This window comes from Zingiber officinale, unplaced genomic scaffold (assembly GCF_018446385.1).
Source record: "Zingiber officinale cultivar Zhangliang unplaced genomic scaffold, Zo_v1.1 ctg135, whole genome shotgun sequence".
NCBI classification, from domain to species: domain Eukaryota; kingdom Viridiplantae; phylum Streptophyta; class Magnoliopsida; order Zingiberales; family Zingiberaceae; genus Zingiber; species Zingiber officinale.
The window spans coordinates 296,014-316,549 of NW_024589831.1; the positions used below are offsets into that span (position 1 = coordinate 296,014).

The 20,536-nt window shown below is 42.2% G+C and overlaps 3 protein-coding genes and 1 pseudogene across 3 annotated transcripts; 1 reads left to right on the top strand and 3 right to left on the bottom strand.

Annotated features, from left to right (window-relative positions):
• Positions 1–95: 95 nt before the first annotated feature.
• LOC122036229 lies at positions 96–525 on the bottom strand. Its single transcript, XM_042595493.1, has one exon. It carries the CDS (start codon positions 523–525, stop codon positions 130–132), a length of 396 nt encoding a protein of 131 aa, XP_042451427.1. The 3' UTR covers positions 96–129.
• Positions 526–1,031: 506 nt separating this feature from the next.
• LOC122036230 (G-type lectin S-receptor-like serine/threonine-protein kinase LECRK1) lies at positions 1,032–8,018 on the bottom strand. Its single transcript, XM_042595494.1, has 4 exons — positions 7,878–8,018; positions 7,710–7,717; positions 6,485–6,623; positions 1,032–3,764 (listed from the first exon to the last, which is right to left on the bottom strand). Exons 1-4 carry the CDS (start codon positions 8,016–8,018, stop codon positions 1,278–1,280), a joined length of 2,775 nt encoding a protein of 924 aa, XP_042451428.1. The 3' UTR covers positions 1,032–1,277.
• A 4,091-nt stretch (positions 8,019–12,109) lies between these two features.
• On the top strand, positions 12,110–14,715 carry LOC122036288 (G-type lectin S-receptor-like serine/threonine-protein kinase LECRK1). The gene has a single exon (XM_042595568.1). It carries the CDS (start codon positions 12,113–12,115, stop codon positions 14,537–14,539), a length of 2,427 nt encoding a protein of 808 aa, XP_042451502.1. The 5' UTR covers positions 12,110–12,112; the 3' UTR covers positions 14,540–14,715.
• Positions 14,716–16,941: 2,226 nt separating this feature from the next.
• LOC122036286 lies at positions 16,942–19,681 on the bottom strand (annotated as a pseudogene).
• Positions 19,682–20,536: the final 855 nt, after the last annotated feature.

Below are 20,536 nucleotides of genomic sequence, written 5' to 3' on the forward strand. Positions count from 1 at the left end.
CGGAAGGAAGACAGAAAAACTCATCGTCCCTAATCAACTACCTGGAGAAGGAGGAGCTCAACCTTGAATCTAAGAAACAAATACAAAATCTTCCTTACAGATACACAAACTGTTCATAACAATCCACTCTCATATGCTTCTAGCTAGCATCTCCTGGTACCTGCGGAAGGACTCCTGCTTCTCCAGCCTAAACTTCTCGTGGCAGCTCGCAATGAACTTCTCCGCGAGCCAGTCGATCTCGCGCTCCTCCTCCTCGTCCCTTTCAGAGTCGTCTTCCTCCTCTGAATTATTCTCACTTTCAGTCATCTCGTACTCCTCCCTTTCAGTGAATCTGTATGTTACAGCAGAGGAGTGCCGATTGAGCTTCTTCTTCAACTTCTGCTCGGTTTTCTTCTTGTTTACGAACTGCATGACCATGGACTTAGCGTTGCTCAGGCTTCTGGCAACGTACTGGGCTTGTCCGAGGAGCTGCGACTTGAGGAGGCTCTTGAAGAGCAGGGATTTGGGGCGTTGTTGGTTGGCCATCTGCCCCAACGTTTCAAGTGTAGACAGGGAGCCAATTGCCTTGATTTATAAGCGTGCTGAGAATGGATTTTACTGCAAAATCAAAGGAAGGAGTTCGTAGTAGTACACATGCATGGGGGTGAAAAGATATCTTCCTACGTAAAAAGGTGATAGTGCTCCAGTGGCAAATGATCTGATGTTGCTTCTGTGACATTAGCATATTTGAAGAATATCTCTTAACTAGGGAAACAAAGATGTTGTATTTTAACTGAAGACTCCTAGTAAATATCTGAAGGCTTATAAAAGTAGAGAATTTGATAGTTTTATAAGGCATTCACAAGTTCACAAAATGTTACTATTTTCATAAAAATGGCATCATCAGTTTGATTGTGCATACACTAGGAATGAGGTCACCTGTGGTGTTCATTCGAATTGAAAGAAGAGTGGATGGCATGGAAGGTGGCTATAATGCAGAGAGAATCCTTCTCTACTGTGTTTGATTGATTCTGCTGCTCTTCTTTATTGGAGCTTTCATAAACTGTCAGTTAAGAATTCAATTCACGTAGTTATCATTATCTCAAAACAAAATATTTTCTTGAATAATTAATACTAATTATTGTGATGAAGATTTGGTTTTATATGACAATATAATTGCTTTTCTCTGAAAAAGAGTGAAGATGGAAGAGCATAATTTCACTAAAAAAATAAAATCTAGATATATAATGCTGACTCTCGCTCCAATTATTCATCCAATATTAGTTATTAGTTACTGATTACTGCCGAGAGCTGACGGCGGTGGAAGGATCCGGCGGCACCGCTACCGGAATCGCTCCATCCAGCATTTGCACGACTGCCGAGATCGACGGCCTCAAGGCTGGATCCTCCTGAATGCACCAGAGCGCCACCGTCGCGAACCTCTCTGCCCTCTGCCTATCCTCCATATCATCCTCGTCGTCCCTCAGCAGCAGTTCCAGCTTCCCATCTTTGTAGCAATCGTAGGCCCAATCCACCAAAATCGCCTCCCCCAGCTCCTCCTTCTCCATCTCCAGATTCTTCCGGCAACTCACGATCTCCAGCAACATCACGCCGAAGCTGTACACGTCCACCTTCTTCGTTATCGCTACGCTCTTGAACCACTCCGGCGCCACGTACCCCTTCGTTCCCCGTATCCCCGTGTTGGTCCGCGTCTGGTCCGTCCGGAGCAGCTTCGCGAGGCCGAAGTCGGAGATCCTGGCAGTGAGGTTGTCGTCGAGGAGAACGTTCTGTGGCTTGATGTCGCAGTGGATGATCGGGGCGCTGCATTCCTCGTGGAGGTACATGAGCCCCCTTGCGATCCCGATCGCAATCGAAGCCCTCTGCTCCCACGGCGGCCGCTCGCCGCCGAAGAGGAACCCCTGCAACGACCCTCTGCTCATGTACTCGTATACTAGCAGTCGCTGCGATTCCTCGTGGCAGTAGCCGATCAGCCTCACCAAGTTCTTATGGTACGTCTTCCCGATCGATCTCACCTCATTGGTGAACTCTTTATCGCCGTCGTCGTCGATCACATTCCGCAGCCTGTCCAATCTCTTCACGGCGATGAGCATCGCACTCCCGCTCGACGACAGCAATTCCCCTTTATATACGACGCCAAAGGAGCCTCTGCCGAGCTCTTCTTTGAATTCTTTCGTTGCCTGCTCGAGCTCCTTGTAGGAGAAAGCTCGCAAATTTAGCTCCTCCAAGCTCCTTTGTTTCCCGACACTGTACTGGGCTCTGTTTCTCCGATGCCAAGCGAGGACCGCGATGAGCGATCCGATTAGGATCAGGTTGAGAGAGCCGGAGCTCCCCAGAAGAAACCTTCCCACTACACTCATCGGTCTCTGCCGCTCAAGGACCCTTTCAAATGGAGCTAAAACAGAGTTGTTATTTGGGACTTTGATGAGCGCCAGACGGTTGACGTAGCTCCCCGAATGGCCATAAGTCAGCGGCAGCTTCTTCTTAAAACACCCACTTGAGCTGTTGCCATCGCCATCCCAATATACTGCCAATGCACAAAAACAATCCCCCAAGCAGAGATCGCGACACCGGCCTTCATCGACGTTGCCGTAGTACTCGTAATCGAAGTACCACGAGTCGAGGTCGTCCACCGGATGCATCATGAAGGAGTTGGGATCATAGCGATCGCAAGTCTGCGTAAAATTTGGCTTGCAGCCCTTGTACTCGTAATCCGGATCGATGAAGCTGTATTGCGGAAGGCACGTGCAGTTGATCTGGCTTTGCCCATCGCCCGACGAGCAATAGCTGTTGTAGCCGCAGACACCGCTGCCGGCGTTGTCGGCTACAAGGGTCCTGCAGATATCTTCAGGGACTCTCGCGGTCACGTTCCATGTGGAGTTGTTTTTTGGGTAAACGTACTGCCGGAAGACGCCGTCGGGGTCGAGCCTCGCGAGTTGATAGACGCTCTGTGGGGGGTAATTGAGTCCCGGGATTATAGGCACGGTGGCGCCGTTTCCTAGGCTGTAGTAGATGCTCCCGTTGGCGTTGTAGACAAGCTCGTTGCCGGCGCCAGAGATGTTAACGGACCAGTAGGCGGGGTACTGGTTCCCGATGGGAAGCGCCAAAGGGCAGAGCACGAGCTTGCCATCGTTCTGGGCCACGAGACTGAACCGGCCCTCGGAGAAGTCGGTGACGGTGATCTGGGAGCGCAGAGAGGAGTTCGCCGGTAGGACCTGGCCGGGGAGCAACGTGTCAGTGGGGTGCTCGAAGCTCTGCCACAGGATGCCGCCGGTGGCGTCGGCGAGGACGAGGTTTCCAGTGTCAAGCACGGAGGCGGCGACAGCGTTGGTGCCGCCAGGGGTCGTCCACGTCTCGGTGCCGTTCTCATCGCGGAGGGAGATGCGGCCGTCGGCAGTGAGGTTCACGGTGGCGCCCGATGCAAGCAGAGCGTTGCGATTGGCGGACCAGACGACCGACTTGGGCGACGTAGAATTGAACCAGACGGCGAGGAGGAAACGGTTGGAGTCGGCGGGGAAGAAGCCAAAGGCGAAGTCGCCGGTGTTGGGGTTGCAAGGTTGCAAACATAGTCCAGGATTGGCGTGAGCCACCGGCTGTGAGGACGGTATCGCTAGTGATATTAGAGTAGCTCTGCCCACCGGAGGTGGAGAAGGCGGAGGAGGAATGGAGTCGGCATGTTGCCGAACATGATCGGAGAGGATGGAGTTCGGCGCTTGCGTTGTTGCCTTGAGTTGAGGTTTATAGTCAGTGCTCTTCGTCGACTTTGACTATGATGTGTTGACTTTCACTATAATTTCTCTATTTTTATTATTTTTTTAGGGGGTTTATTTTTTTCACAAAACGCGTTTCGTGAACCGGGCCGAGTAAGCCCGGTTTAATTATTCTGGACCGGTTTTCAAAGATTAGTAAAAGTCAATTGGATTGGCTTATTGAACACGGGAGATTGTTATATGAAATGAATAATCAACAAATTCATTCAAATCTTTTTTAAAAAATAATAGTAGTGATTATAAATTATTAGATGATTATTACCTTGTCAAATCTCGAATAAATTTTTCGATCATAAACGGTTCGCCACTACTTCGTTGCAACTACTGGTCATCTTTGCCCGCCGTGTGTTCCATGGCGACGACCACCACTCTCTGTGCGATGAGACCGACACCTAGACTTCGAGGCTGGGTTTCTCATTTTTTTATCCGACAATAAATAATCTCAACAATCTCTTTCAAAGTGATTTTTCCTTAATAAATATTTTGTATATTATTTCAGTTATCTTAAAATGTAAATAATTGTATCCTCATTAACATGTTCGTTTGGATTATGAAATAAAATAATTAACAACACTCATAACAACATAAGCATAAGATTTAATTAAAAATTTAATTTATATAGTTACCATCTCAATAAATGTTTTGTCATGTATTTCTTGAATGATTAATAACAAGAGATTTTAATTATGTACGATGTCAACTAAGGCTAATTGAGGGTAATATAATTAAGTTTGTAATATAATAAAATTTATAATATAATATAATGTAATCTTGATTATATTATTATATTTGGTAATATAATATATCTAATCTTTGATTATAATAGTGATTATGTTTGATATATAAGATTTTTTTTATAAATAATATAATTCGTATTATTATAAAATGATAAAATATCCTGCAATCTCTATTGGAGGTCATCGTCGTACCTCTATCGGAGGCGGTGCTCGGCAGTCTTGGCCGACAGCGGCCGGTCGACGACCGACGATTGTAGCGACGGAAGAGACTATCGATGATCGATTGATGCCGAAAATGAACTAGAGATATATTTGACATTTAAATTTTAGTTAAACGATGACTTCATAATTTAATCGGATTATATGATATTTATTTTATAATCCAAATTGCATTATATTATAATTTTAAAAATATACTAAATAAAATAATTAATTTTATAATATAATTTTGATGGTAAAAAGATAAATACATTCATCCGAACGCTCCTGTTCATGCATTTCAAGATCAACGTGAAATAAATATTTTATAATATAATCTTAATTATATTATAAATGGATTACATCCTATAAACATAATCTAAAAGTATTAAATTAAATTTAGCTCGGTAAGATCTCCCTTTTGCATACTAAAACGACACGTCAATTACTCAATTAAATGCACATTGAATACTTGTCAAGTAGAGTCAGATGGAAGAGAATTGTAGAGAAACTTCATTCTCAGTTTTTTTAATCTCACATTTCTAATTAAACTTTCTTTCTTTTAAAAAATTTGTATAAACACCAAATCTGTCTAATTTTCATTTTTATTTTGATTATTGGATGGCTATTGTCTTACCAAATAATTGAGAGTTTATTCTAGCTGTTTAACTTATTTTTATTTTTCAAAATAATGTCTTATTCAAAGTAAATTTCTATCAAGAAAAGTAAGGTTGGTAGACTTAAGACCGGTAGCTTGCAATTAATGATTCTCGGTTTACGTGATTGAACCAAACCACCGGTCTGGTTCGTAAAACGTGGGTTTAGCAAAACTCTTTTATAAAATAGTCAAAACCAACGAAGATTAAAAACCTTCTAGAAACGAGCACAGATTTCTTAGATTATTTTTTTTTAATTAATAGATAAGTGATCAGGTTATTAGACGTCGAGTGAGAGTATATTACAGCCACAAGAAGCTCGCCATCTCAATTTCTCTGATCATGTTCGGCGACATGCTGACTCTGTTCTTCCTTCTCATCCTCCTCTACCTCGCCTTGGTTTCCACATGCCAGTGGATAGAGCTACTCTAACATTACTCACGGAACAACCCTCATTGTCGGCAGCTCACCTAGTTTGTGGCTCTCCGGCCCCCTCCGAGGAACAAGCCTTCAGCTTCTTTTCAGCCGACTCCAACAGCATCAACTTCCTCCTCGATGTTTAGCTTGCCGCCACTTCGCCGCAGTCCGTCGTCTAGTATACACGAACCGTCGGGCGTTTTAGTATGGAACCCGTTGTCTTCATTTATGTAGCAAAAGGCGAAATTATTCGTCCCCAACGCTCCCAAAGGGCAAGTAAGGATATGGTGAGATACACAGGGTCAGAGAATTTACACCCCGACAGCTCTACGATTTGATCCCTCGTTCTCAATTGACAAGCGAACTCCTACTTACCATCTCGAATGACCCGTGGGATCTCGTTGCCTTCTTTTATGAGTGTGCTGAGGATGTATTTACTTTATTTTATTGCAAAATCAAAGCATGGAATTTCCTTATTTATTAAGGAGGATTAAGTTATCGGACGTGGATTGTAGGAGTAAAATTTAATAACTCGATTCCTTAATATTAATGAGTTGTTAACTGATTATGAGCTAAATAAGGAAATCGTCCTTGCCGGATGGGTTTGGATAAGAAGAGAATTAAGGCTAATTTCATTTGGGCATGTTGAAATTAGAGCTTCTTCTTCTCTTTCTCATGCATTGAGACGAGGTTTTCGGTTATCGCTTACCTCCTGCAGAAGACCTTCAGTTGCTTTCGCAAGTACATTCAGTGACAACAATCGGGACAATGACATTAGATTTGGATTCAAGTTAGCATTTGGATTGACATTATTTCGGTATGCAATTTGCCCATAATCATAATAATCACTATTAAAGACTTGTATAGTAGTAAATATATGAAGACTTGTAAAAGTAGAGAATATGATAATTTTATAAGGTAAATATAGATAGGGTGAAGTTATGTTACACGGCATGCGTGTACAACTGTAGACAATTAGTTGCCAACATGCGAGCACTCGATACTGGAAAAAATACAGAAAACAGAGACGGAATTTATCCGTTGCTAAATACATATTGCGACAGAATAGTAATGAAAAATATCCCGTCATGCATATTTTAGTTGTTGATACTGTAGCAACGGATATTTATATTTCATCATTATATAGTAATGGATGTCTAAATTTCCGTCACCACTAGTCAAATGGAGTAAAAATATCTGTTAAGGTATGTACAACGGAAAATTTAAATATCTGTCATTATTAGCGACGAAAAATTTAAATATTCATCGCTATTGGAGATAGATATTTAAATATTCATCGTTAATCTCTTGTTTTATGTATTGAAACGTATCATAAAAGGTATCGCAATTATGATAATAACGACGAACAGTTAACTTTCCGTCACTAATAGCGACGAATATTTGAAAAATCTGTCACTAATAATGACGGTTTTAAAAAATATGATCAATATTAGCAATAGAAAGTCAAACGTGTCTGTTGTTAATTATTTTACAGTTTGCTAATTTTTTCCCCCTGTTTTACATATAAATCTAAATCACTCAAATCATCACAAGCGATACTTAACAACAAAACTCATGATAAACACACTACACATCAACAATTACAACTTAACAAACTCACAACACTTAACAAACACCCAACACATCACGAACAATACAAAAATCTAGCTGAACTAAAATGAACTAGATACATAATATTACTAAATACAAACACTGATCCGAATCTAATATAAGATAAAGTTTGTCCAATACCAAGTAATCTAATACAATACATCATAATTAAAATAACAAACAAAATCATCTCTGCGTCCTGCATGAAATTTCATTGAGATTAGTTGTGAATAGAAAATGTGACATTAAACTACGAAAGATATAACTATTTATCTTAAACTAATAAGTAGTGTAACTAGCGAACATTATCTAAAAATGCATACCTGCGTCTCTGGAATAAAGATATGTGAAAATGTATAATACAATGAGATATGCATATAATTATTAAAAAATATTATTTTTTGATTGAAATTAAAAGTTAAAATAAACGATGCATACCTCAAAATAATCTACTCCGTAAGTGAATCATCATGATATCGATCCTAGATGACTTGGGACTCCAAACGATGCAGTTTAACCATTTGTGAAACCAGAAAGAACGTCGCTGCAAATGCTTGCATATGACAAACTATTGCCTCAGTTTGAGTTTGTCGTTGCCGCATATCCCGTATCTCTATGTTCCTCCTAACCATCGTCTGCTCTATTGACGATAGTTGAGTCCGCAATTCCTCATTTTCCTCCCACAATTCTCATACCTCACTAGATGGGGACGAGGAAGTAGGACGACCCATGATCCCGAAGTCCTCATCCGCTCATACATAACTTGGCCTGAGAGTCAAGCCCGTTGAGGGGATGCCTTATTCTTTCCATCGACGACATCATAATAAATGTCATTAACTGCATCGGTGGAAAGAGGTTGTGACCCCTCTCCCTCTACCCCAGGCTAAGACGCTTAAACAATTCTAGTGGGCATTATTTCCTGTGTCAAAATAATAATTTTAGTAACATCCACATAAAGAATACAAATATATTCACAAAATTTAATATTCTTAATTACGTTAATTGCTAAGGAACGTCGATCGATAAATTACTCATCTTTCTTCTTATGAGTTTTATTAAATATCTCTCAACAAATGAGAGGTCTCTATAATTCAACAGCATGTGTACAATTATTATAAATACATTAACACTAATAATTTAATTCAACAGCATGACATTGATCGCCCACAGTTGACACTGCCAGGCCATGATCAGTGGTCGAGCAGTGTCGGTCGTGGCCGGGCAATGTATGTCGGCCACGACCTAGCATTGCCCGACCACACACATGCAGGAGGAGGAGAATAAGGGGGAGGAGAAAAATACACCTTAAGTCGGAGGAGGAAATCGCCGGAGCAGTAGGAAATCGCTAGAGAAACCGAAGAAGGCGAAACGTAAGATCGGCCGTAGGCAAGCCCTAATATGCCAAATATAGCGATGGATTAAATAGCGACGCATTTTTAATTCATCGCTATTACCAACGGATAATTAAATATCCATGGGGGTCGAGTCTCACGCGTTGGTAAAAGTTCGCTGGGGAGTAATTGAACCCATGGTTTATAACCATAGTGTTGTCGTGTTGTTGTTTACTAGGCTATAGTAAATGCTTCCGTTGTTGTTGTAGATAAGCTCGATGCCGGCGCTGGAGCTGTCAGTGGACCAGTAGGCTTTGTATCGGTTCCCGCTGGGAATCACCAGGGGTAAAGCATGAGGTTGTCGTTGGATTGCGCGACGAGTTTGAACCACCCCTCGGAGAAGTCTTTGATGGTAAGCTGGGAGCGCAGGGAAGCACCCGCTGGTAGAACCTCCCCCGGAAGCAACGTATCAGTGGGCTTTGCGAAGCTCCCCCACAGAATGCTGGTGGCGCCTGCGAGAACGAGGTTGTCGGTGTCGAGTATCAAGGCAGAGACAGCGTCGATGACATTCGGGCTCCATGTCTCGGTGCCGGTCTCGTTGAGGAGGGAGAGGCGGTCGTTGCCGGTGAGTCGCACGATGGTGCCCGGCAAGAGCTGAGGAGCGTCGCGGTTGGCAGACCAGATGATTGATTGGGGAGAAGTGGTAGCGAACCAGAGAGCGAGGATGAAGCTTGGGTGGTTGGAATCTGTCGGAAAGAAGCCGAAGGCGAAGTCACCGGAGGGGGAGAGCTAGGAGCCGGGCGAGCTGCCAACAATGAGGGTGGTTCCGCGAGTGATGTTAGAGTAGCTTTGTCCCCTGACGGTAGATGCCACTGATCATGTCCGGAATCTGAGTCAGATAAAGATCGAATAAGTTATTGCTGGTGTTGACGGAGGGACGACTGGGACATCGCTCTCGTATGCACCTACAAGAAGGGACTCCCAATTGGTGCTAACGAGCGCCGATGACTGCATCAATAATACTTGAACTCTGCGCATACTCAGACAAGCACACGGGACGTTAGAGGTCAGAAATCAGGGAAAAAGTCCCCGGAACAGACCCCTCCGACGCTCAAGTCATGTACTTTTTCCCCAGAAAAATAGTGTACGAAGGAGAAAGAGAAGTAAAAGACAAGTGTGAATGTGCGAAAGAGCGTCTCTGCACAAGGGAGAGGACCTCCCTTTTTATATGGTGGTGCGTACCTCTGGAGGCTGACTAATGTCAGAGAATGTCGGGTGTCAAGTTCTATCGGGTGATGGAGGACACATGACATCCTCCTGTAGGTTGAAGGAATGCTCCATTCATAGATGACCGCATATTATTGGAATATTCCCTGACACTCAGTAGTTATTCTCTGACAGACAGTTACGATTCTCTGACCTTGTTGTCATGTAGTATCTTATGTCCCGACCGGGTATGAATAGGGTAACTCGGGATGATTTGTCGGATATAACACCTGACTTAAACCTTGGAGGGCCGGGAACTATAGAGAAATCGTCCAAGAGACGACCGAGAGTTGGCTGACCGGGATTTAGCTTACTAAGAGAACTGGGCCTAAATATAACCAGGTCGTGCGTATATGACCAGTCAGATCTAGGTCAGGTATCTCCCCGACCGCTTACCATGTCTTAGACCAAGGTGTCCCAGATCTGGGGTCCTGGTCTGTGAGAATCCGACCGGGAATAATGTTATTGACATCGTCACATGGACGAGTGGAGGTAGCATGTCATCGAACATGATCGGAGAAATATAGACGACGAGTGTCTTGGGGCTGCCACAATTTGTAGTCGCTTGTTAGCAGATGTTGGTTGTTCTTGTCGGAAATCTGAGAAGACGGGGCTGTCGGAATGACGTGTCTGGATTGTTGATCGCATCTCCATGACCCGGATGGTGAGCTATCTTCTGCGTTGACCAAGTCATCGGAAGACCTCCGGTCAACAGTACCTACAGTCAACGGCCGGGTTGCCCCCCCCCCCTCTTCATGAACAGTATCATCTTTTAACATATAACCCTATTCATACCAAAGACCAAACTGTCCCTCTCCCTTCTCCTAATGACTCCTATGTCATTAGCTACATCCGCATCATTGGTCTTCGGTAAGGGTGTAATCGAGCGGAGCCGAGCTGAACTCTTGAATGTTTGAACTTGACTCGTTTATAATCGAGACGAGCTCGAGCTTTATTTAACGAATATATTCATGGCTCACGAGCTTATTCGAACTTTTATCGAACCTAAACGAACTTAATAAATATAAATCATAAATTTAAATATTCATTAAAAACTAAATTATATATTTAGAGAAAATTATAATAATATTATTAAAATTTATAATTTTATTCTAATAAATAAATTTAATATATTTGTCTATATTTTTCATAAATAAAATATAAAATTTATAAATTTAATATCAAAACTATTTTTTTTTTATTTGAAAGTTGCTTAATGAACTTAATGAACGTGTTCACGAGCTAACTAGTCAAATATTGCGAAGCTTGAGCTTAGTTTGTTTATCTTAACGAACCTCATTAAACGAGCTCAAACGAACTTTTATCGAATCGAGATTCGAATAACTTGCGAACGACTTGATTCATTTAAACCCCTAATCTTCGGAGACTTTGACTATTCTGTAGAACGTGTTTTCTATTTTCTAAACCCACATTTTCTGAACCGGAACGTATTAAGCGTTTTTAATCAAGTGAGCCCAGTTTAATTATACCGGCCAGGTTTTCATTGACTTTGATGATTTAACTGCTTGGACACGAAAAATTGTTATATTGATGGAATAATCAAAATAATCAAGTCAGCCCGGTTTCGTTTAATTACACCGGACCGGTTTTAAAGCCCAGAAGAAGTCAATTAGATTGGCTTATTGGACACGGAAGATTGTTATATGAAATAAATAACAATCTCACTTATTATGGATTTTTTTTATTAATTTGATAAAATGTCCTCTTATTTTTTGGGGTCTATAATCACATTTAAGTTGGATGACACGGCACAACATTAAGACTGTAACAATTTCTGTGCCCAAGATGCCAAATCACAAAAAGAAAAAGAAAGAGACAATTTGCTGGTCTGATTAAACCGGGTTCAGTTGATTACCACAAAATCGAGCACACTAGTAATCCGATCTGAAGAATTTAGAGAGAAGAATGAATTTGGAAAACTAGAGAGGTGGACCGGTAGCTTGAATAATACTGATTCTTGGTTTAAGTGATTGAACCAAGCCACCGGTCTGGTTCGCGAAAGGATTTGGAAAACAACTTTAACGACCAGTCAAAGTCAACGAAGACCAAAAACTTCCAAAGAACCCTCTAAATCCGCAATTAACAGCCACAAGACGCTCGGGATGATCATGTTCGGCGACATGCTGAGTCCGTTCTCCCTCCTCGTCCTCCTCTTCCTCGCCTTGGTTTCCGCGGCCGGCGGCCAGAGCTACTCTAACATCACTCGTGGAACCACCCTCACTGCCGGCGGCTCTCCCAGTTCGTGGTTCTCCCCCTCCGGGGAATTCGCCTTCGGCTTCTTTCCGGCCGACTCCAACAGCACTAGCTTCCTCTTCGCTGTCTGGTTTGCCGCCACTTCGCCGCAGTCCGTCGTCTGGTATGCCAACCCCCGCTCGCCGACGCTCCCGCCGCACGCCACGGTGCTCCTCACCAGCGACGGCCGCCTCTCCCTCCGCGACGAGACCGGCACCGAGAGGTGGGGCGCAGGTTCCGGCGGCGCTGTCGCCGCGTCAATACTCGACACCGGCAACCTCGTCCTCGCCGGCGCTACTGGCGTCCTGTGGGAGAGCTTCGACGAGCCCACCGACACGTTGCTCCCCGGCCAGGTCCTACCGGCGGGCGCCTCCCTGCGCTCCCGGCTCACCGATGCCAACTTCTCCGAGGGCCGGTTCAGTCTCATGGCCCAGGCCGATGGCAACCTCGTGCTCTACCCTTTGGCGCTTCCCACCGGGAATCGGTACGACCCCTACTGGTCCACTGACACCTCTGGCGCCGGCAACGAGCTCGTCTACAACGCCGACGGGAGCATCTACTACAGCCTAGGAAACGGCACCGCCGTGCCTATAAACTCGGGGCTCAATTACCCCCCAGAGAGCTTCTATCAACGCGCGAGCCTCGACTCCGACGGCGTTTTCCGGCAGTACGTCTACCCCAAAAACAGCTCCGCCGGCGGCGGACTGACATGGAACGTGGTGGCGAGAAGGCCAGAGGACATCTGCCATGCCCTTGTGTCCCACGGCCCAGGCAGCGGCGTCTGCGGCTACAACAGCTACTGCTCGTCGGATGGAGGGCAGAACCAGATCAACTGTATCTGCCCTCCGGAGTACTCCTTCATCGACCAGAACAACACGTACCTGGGCTGCGAGCAAAGTTTCGTGCAGAGGTGCGAGCTCTACGAGCAGAGCTCCTTCACGCTGATTCCGGTCGACAACCTCGATTGGCCTTATCAGGACTACGAGCACTACACCAATGTCGACGAACGCCAGTGCGGCGATATGTGCTTGCAGGACTGCTTCTGCGCCGTGTCAATATTCTGGAGAGGCGGCCGAGAATGTTGGAAAAAGAAGCTGCCACTGACGCACGGCCGGATAGGGAGCTACGTCAACCGCCGGGCGTTCATCAAGGTGTCAAGAGACAACTCCTCTGTTTCAGTTCCAGTTCCAGTTCCAGTTCCATTTGAAGGAAACCACGACCGGCGGCGGTCCATAGGTGTAGCGGGAGCGGTTCTTTTAGGGAGCTCCGGCTTCCTCAATTTGATCCTGATCGGAACGGTCATCTCCATGATCGTTTGCTCCCGTAGAAACAAATCAGAGAAACAGAGGAGCGTAACGGAGCTAAATTTGCGAACTTTCTCCTACAAAGAGCTCGAGCAGGCAACGAAGGAATTCAAGGAAGAGCTCGGAAGAGGCGGCTTTGGCGTCGTATTCAAAGGGGAATTGCCATCATCGAGCGGGAGCACGAAACTCGTCGCCGTGAAGAGATTGGACAGGCTGGGGAAGATGATCGACGACGACAGCGAGAAAGAGTTCACTAATGAGGTGAGATCGATCGGGCAGACGCACCACAAGAACTTGGTGAAGCTGATCGGCTACTGCCACGAGGAATCGCAGCGGCTGCTGGTGTACGAGTTCATGAGCAGAGGGTCGTTGCAGGAGTTCCTCTTCGGCGGCGAGCGGCCGCCGTGGGAGCAGAGGGCTTCGATCGCGATGGGAATCGCGAGGGGGCTCATGTACCTCCACGAGGAGTGCAGCGTCCCGATCATCCACTGCGACATCAAGCCAAAGAACGTTCTCCTCGACGACAACCTCGTCGCGAGGATCGCCGACTTCGGCCTCGCGAAGCTGCTCCGGACGGACCAGACGCGGACCAACACGGGGATAAGGGGAACGAGGGGGTACGTGGCGCCGGAGTGGTTCAAGAGCATGGCGATCACGAAGAAAGTGGACGTGTACAGCTTCGGCGTGATGTTGCTGGAGATCGTGAGCTGCCGGAGGAATCTTGAGACGGAGACGGAGACGGAGGAGGTGGCGGAGGACGCGGTGCTGGTGTATTGGGCCTACGATTGCTACAGGGTAGGGAGGTTGGATCTGCTGCTTAGGGACGGGGAGGATGATAGGGAGCGGATGGAGAGGTTCGTGACGGTGGCCATCTGGTGCCTACAGGAGGATCCAGGGTTAAGGCCGTCGATATCGGCGGTGGTGCGGATGCTGGAGGGAGGAGTCCCGGTGGCGGTGCCGCCGGATCCTTCCACAGACATTCAGTCCCTGCGGCAGTAAATAATTACTTTGTAATTTGGATTAGAGTAGTAATTTCGAACTACAAATGCTTAATTATGCAAGAACAATATCGTAGTTATCATGACTCATGAGCATTGTGTACTTTAGTATTTGGTGCTTAAACCAGCCTTTGCTAATTTGCTTATACTGTTGTAATTCCTATGCTTAGATTTTGTTAAGTTTATATAATTACATAAAAAAAATCGATGGTAATTATGAATTTTTTTAAGCTAAATTCTATACTTTTCATTCTAATCATGTTGAATACGTTCGATATCTAATATTTCCATTAATTCGTCCTAGAATCAATATGGAAGAAGTAAATTAGGGATATTTACTCATTTTTGAAATAGAATAATTATTAGGATTACGTCTTTTATCAACCTGACAACTATAAATTATTATTATTATTATTAATTGAATGGTCAATCAATCGTTTAGTATCGTTCTCAACTAGTCAATACTGGGGCCACAATGGAAAGAGGTTTGTCATAGTCAAAGTTTGGTTAGGAACGTGTGGAATAATGAATCATGAGTGTCGCTGGAAGATTTTTCATAGAATTTACAGCAAAGTTACATAGTTTTTAAATGGCGTTTTTATCTTTCAAATTTATCAATAATCACACTTATTTTATATTTTATCTTTTCCGTTGATCAAAGAACAATAACATTATAATAATATATTTAAAGAATAATATCGCTCTAAATAGGACGGTAAATAACATAACATTTGTGAATAAATTTAGTAATAGTGGGGTAAACATATAAGATTTATTAATTAAAAATACTTGAATAATTGGTTAAATTAAATAAATAAATTTAAATATATATATTCAATTTGTTAAAATTTATAAATCATATTCGTTAATAAAATTCTTATTAATATTTTAAATAAATAAATAAATTTAAACTATCAAATTTAATAACCAATCAAACAAATAATAATTTTATTCCTATTCAAAAGCGAAACTGAAAAACTAAGGATGCTACGATTTTACTTACTGAATGAAAACTTCGCTCCTTTCTGCAAAATAAAATCAAACCAAGGAAAAAATATTTTATGTTGATCTTCCGACGTTCAAATTAAAAATGAAAAAATAAAAAATAAAAATACTAGAGACAAATATCAATCTTATCTTTTATTATATCTATCATATTCTTCTATACCTATCTTTATGATCCTTTATATATCCCTATTTAAAGATATTAATTACAAATAGAAGATATTTTTATGTTAACTTTTCCATATTCAATGATAAATTCTTGACTTTTCCGTATTCAATGATAAATAAAGTATTTTTTTTATTTCTCTTATAAAGTATCAGACTTTTCCTTTATTATATATTTTCCTTTATTATATCGGTTCATCACTCTCATTTTTCTTTCATGTGATTCTGTGAAGTTGAACACAGTTTTGAATATCCGGTGTCAATTATATATTAAAAAAAAAAAAAAAAAAAAAAAAAAAGAGGCAGTCATGCTTCCATGAAAGTCACTGACATAATTCCATGGGACCTACCTGCCTGCAACCAATTTGCACAGTTCTCCTTGTCCACCAGTAGCACCTAAAGCATCATATGGCTCCAAGTCAGCATTAATCAAGACAACATCTTTCTGGCGAATGTTGCCATTCACAAGAATGCAGATCTTGTTCCTTCAGAATCATATCGCTGTGGCCCTTGTAGCACAATGTTCACGGTCGCAATGCTTGCCATGAAGCTGCAGTTGATGATGGAATGAATTGATCCTCTGAAAGCACCACGACATTCTAATCATTCTTGTATTACAGGATCACTGGCTGAGCAAAGGAAATTGTTAATTCTCATAATAAGAGAAGCAAATCACACAACCTAACCTCAAGAAAAATGATCGAGAAAAAAAAAATCCTGTTTTGAAAAGAGGAAAGAACTAGCCCAAGGCTATTGCCTCCCCCCCCCCCCCCCCAAGATAACAGAAAAACCGGAGAATATAAGACATTTTCTTGCACAATCTACGAATAAAAGAACAAGAAATGCAGGTTTAGATCATGATGAAGATTCCTAACTCAATTATTTGTCAATAAGCATTATACATGAAGAACAATGATAACATCGTGCCTTCACATAGCCTAAGAACGAACTTAGTGACGTCTGTGGTAAGCGTAATCATCTTTTGTTATAATGATAACATCAAACCCTCACGAAAAAAACTTTTCTCACCATCTAACCACTTGACGGTCGGCTTTAAATTGACCCCGTTATTTATCTCCTTTCACATAACCTAGGGATGAGCTGTGAGGGGCGCTAGAGGCATAATAACCTTTTATTACAAAGATTTATCTCCCTTCATATAACCTGAGAACGAAATATGAGGGACACTGGGAGTGAGCATAATCACCTTTTTTTTTTTTCTTTTTCTTTTTGCTACAATGATAACATTTGGCCCCACAAGTAGGATCATCCAAACAATTAACTAGACATCTAAGATTCAAATTCTACTTGCGACACAATGCAGGAATTTTTCTCAGTGAGATGACAAATTTAAACACGTTGACCACTAGGATGAGCCTCCATAAGCACTTTCCAATTTACGTGGCGACTAGTAAAAAATTTCCGTAGGACAGGATGGGTCACCTCTAGAATTAATTAGTTCGAAGAGCTAGATATCTAAATTACCAAAAAAAAAAATGATAATACCATTTAGTTTCTTCTAAAAAGCTAGCGCTGAGTATTCAGCCCTTCGAGTCGACTAATCCTAGGATCACTATGTCTCACAAAAGTTTCTCATCGCCCAACAGGATAAATTCGGAAGTGGTGGCAGCGGACATCCCAACATCCCAAATTTATTATTCTACGAGAGAAAAATATTAGTGCGCCATAACTAAGAAACGAGAGGTTCATGACTGCATGGACACAGTAACTTTATGGAGAGGAGGGTAGAGAGACTCATAATAAATTACACAAAAAGCTCTTTAGCTCATGTGCAGTTTATGTTGCTTTGCTCAAACATTCTATCCATGCATCCAACTAGACACACCCTTACTGCATGAAACAAAAGAAAATATATTATCTTTGTGAAGAGTCACTTCTAAATTTGTTCACAGGATATGAGCAAGGTCTTCATCACTAATCGAAATAAAATCAAAACCTGAAAAAAGGAAAGAAAACAAGAGAAGATTCTAAATCAAACCACATGAAAATAGACAAAATAATAAAAGAAAAAGGAAAAATAGTGAAGGAATCAAAGGCTTTAAGGCAACAATTATGACACCGTGACAATTAACTTGCCTAGATTTTCTAGAGGAATGCATTTTTCATATCTATATCATAGCTGAGCCATCATTACGAGCAGAAAAGAGGGGATCACTCCAAGAACTAGTGTTTATTATGAGAAAATTGTTCAAATCATGATGGATAAAAGAGAAATTTCAAGGCCTTTGGAGATAAATTGTGAAAAATCACTTCCACATTGTGAGATTAGAAAGAGGGAGAAGCTCGAGCAATGGATTAAGGAACTCAGATTGAAAACTATCAAAGGCATCATGAACTGATGTCAGATACCGCTTGGAGTAATGTGTTCTTTCCTCATTGATCCATCATCCACCGCTTCTAGAGCGACCCCTCAATCTTTATTAACAAGCCAAAGACGTATTATATCACAGTCTCTATGGGTGCTAAGGCCGAATGAAGGTGGAAGCTCGAGCAACGGATCATGGAACTCAGATTGAAAACTATCAGATGCATCATGAATTGACATCAGATATTGCTTGGAGTAAGATAGTTTTTCTTCATCGATCCATGATCCATGGCTTATATATAGAGCTGCCCCTCCCACAACCTTTGCAAACAAGCCAAAGGTGTATTATATTTAAGTCTCTAGCAATAAATGTTGAGGCTCGAGCAATGGATAGAGGAACTCATATTGTAAACTACCAAGGGAATCATGAATTGATGTTAGATACTGCTTGAAGCAAGATGGATTTTTCTTCATCGATCCATGATCCACCGCTTCTAAAGCCACCCCTACCTCAACCTCTGTGTATGAGATAAAGGCATTATAACCTAGAAGATAGTAGCTGTGTTCTTTACTATCGATGACATGCTAGATAACATTTATACGAAAAAAAACAATTATAATAAAACATAGAACATGAAGGAGACAAACATGATATTTCTTATAGAATAACTAACAAGAACATAATTGACTGAAAAAATCAAATATTTATAAGGTTAATGTAAAATAGCCATGCATGAAGATTATTAGCATATTGCAAGAGGGCATGTTGTAGCATGTAACTCAATTGAATGGTCTTCGTTGCTTGTAACTCGCACATTTATAGTTAAGGTGTTAAACAATTGCTCTTGTACTTGCAGCTAGGGTTTCGAATAGCTCTTATAGTTGTAGCCAGAGTAGATCAAGTTGTCTATAATTAAAATTTCGTAAAAGAGTAGAAAGCATGGCTACTCAGTGAAATACCATAACCAATCTTCTCCGATTTCAAGGCTGCAGTATTGAGGCTTTCGATATATGATAAAGCGCCCTTCCTTCAGCAAAAAACGTAAATTTGAGCCTAATATGACGAAGAATGTAAAGGGCGAAAGAGAAGAAAAGAAGAACCCACAATCCGTGACGCGAATCCACTAGCAAGCAGCGGCGCCGGGTAGATGGACCCGCTAAGGATGTAGTGTGCGAGTATGAGAGTGATCTTCTCCTGCCAGTTCCGCTTCTGCTTCCGGATCAAGAACAGGTGCGGCTCCATCACCTCGCCCAGCGCGTACTCCGTATCCGTCGTCTTCCTGCTCGCACGCGCATATACACGAACAGCTCAAATACGAGACCTTTAGATCAAAGAAAAGAAAATAAATGAAGCCGGAAGGGGATCTCATCGTACGAAAGTTGGGGAAGGTCGAGGATGTGGACGAATCAAGATCGAAGCTGTTCGTTGCCACAGGACGAATCGTAAAGGGAGAGAGGCGAAGTAATCGAAGACGAGTTTGCGGTCGAGGGGGGAAGTGTTGAACCACAACTGGTTGAAGAAGAATATCCCGGCCATGTCGGCCCTTGGAGATTGTTCAGAAGAGTGCCGCCGCCGCCGCCGCCGCCATTACTATCCCTCTTCTTCTCGGCAGCGCGAGTTGCATCTCACTCGCTCGGTCGGCTTAATAAAAAGGAAACCAGGGTTAAATAGCATTTCGGGGTCGGATTGTCGAGCTTGAATCAAGCTTCGGTCCATTACATGGCAATATTGGACCGGTCCACTAAACCGGCCTTTTTAACGATCCATTCACTAGCTCCCAATTCATTGCCTCTTCTACCTTATTGGGCCACATTGGCCCAACTATTGAGCTAAGCATAGGCCTGTAAATGAGCTAAGCTGAGTCGAGTTTCAAGATGTTCAAACTTGTTTAATAAAATAATTGAGCTAAGCCAAGTCTAACTTAAAATAAACTAAGCCTTTGAAATGATTATTCAAGCTTGGCTTTATTTATTTTTTATGAGCTTGAGTTTATTTGAAGCTTCGCTTAAGTTTGGTTCGTTTAGATGTTATCAAACTTTCAATTCAAGCTTGACTTTAGCTTGGTTCGAGCTCTCAATTTAATCTTATTTGATTGTTTGAAATTTTTAGTTGTTTAATTGCTTATTGAATTTGATAATTCAAAATTATTTATTTAATTTATTTTATTGTTTATTTAAATATCAGTTTTATTAATGAATATGCTTCACGAACATTGTTCACGAATGTTAACGAGATGAACACATATGAACAAATATAAATAAACTCTTACCCAACTGAATACTAAACTTATTTACGAATATTTAGTTTATTTACAAACCCAACTAAGCGCTAGCGGCCCTTTTTTATGGTTCTTCTGTTTTTGAATGACTCGAGTATCATACGAACCCAACTGGAGATAAACGACCTTCTTTTTTATTCGTATACCGGTAAATTTGGAATACAATTTATGTACATTCCAAAAAAAAATCGACCATACTATTTGTACCTAATGGTGGCCAATA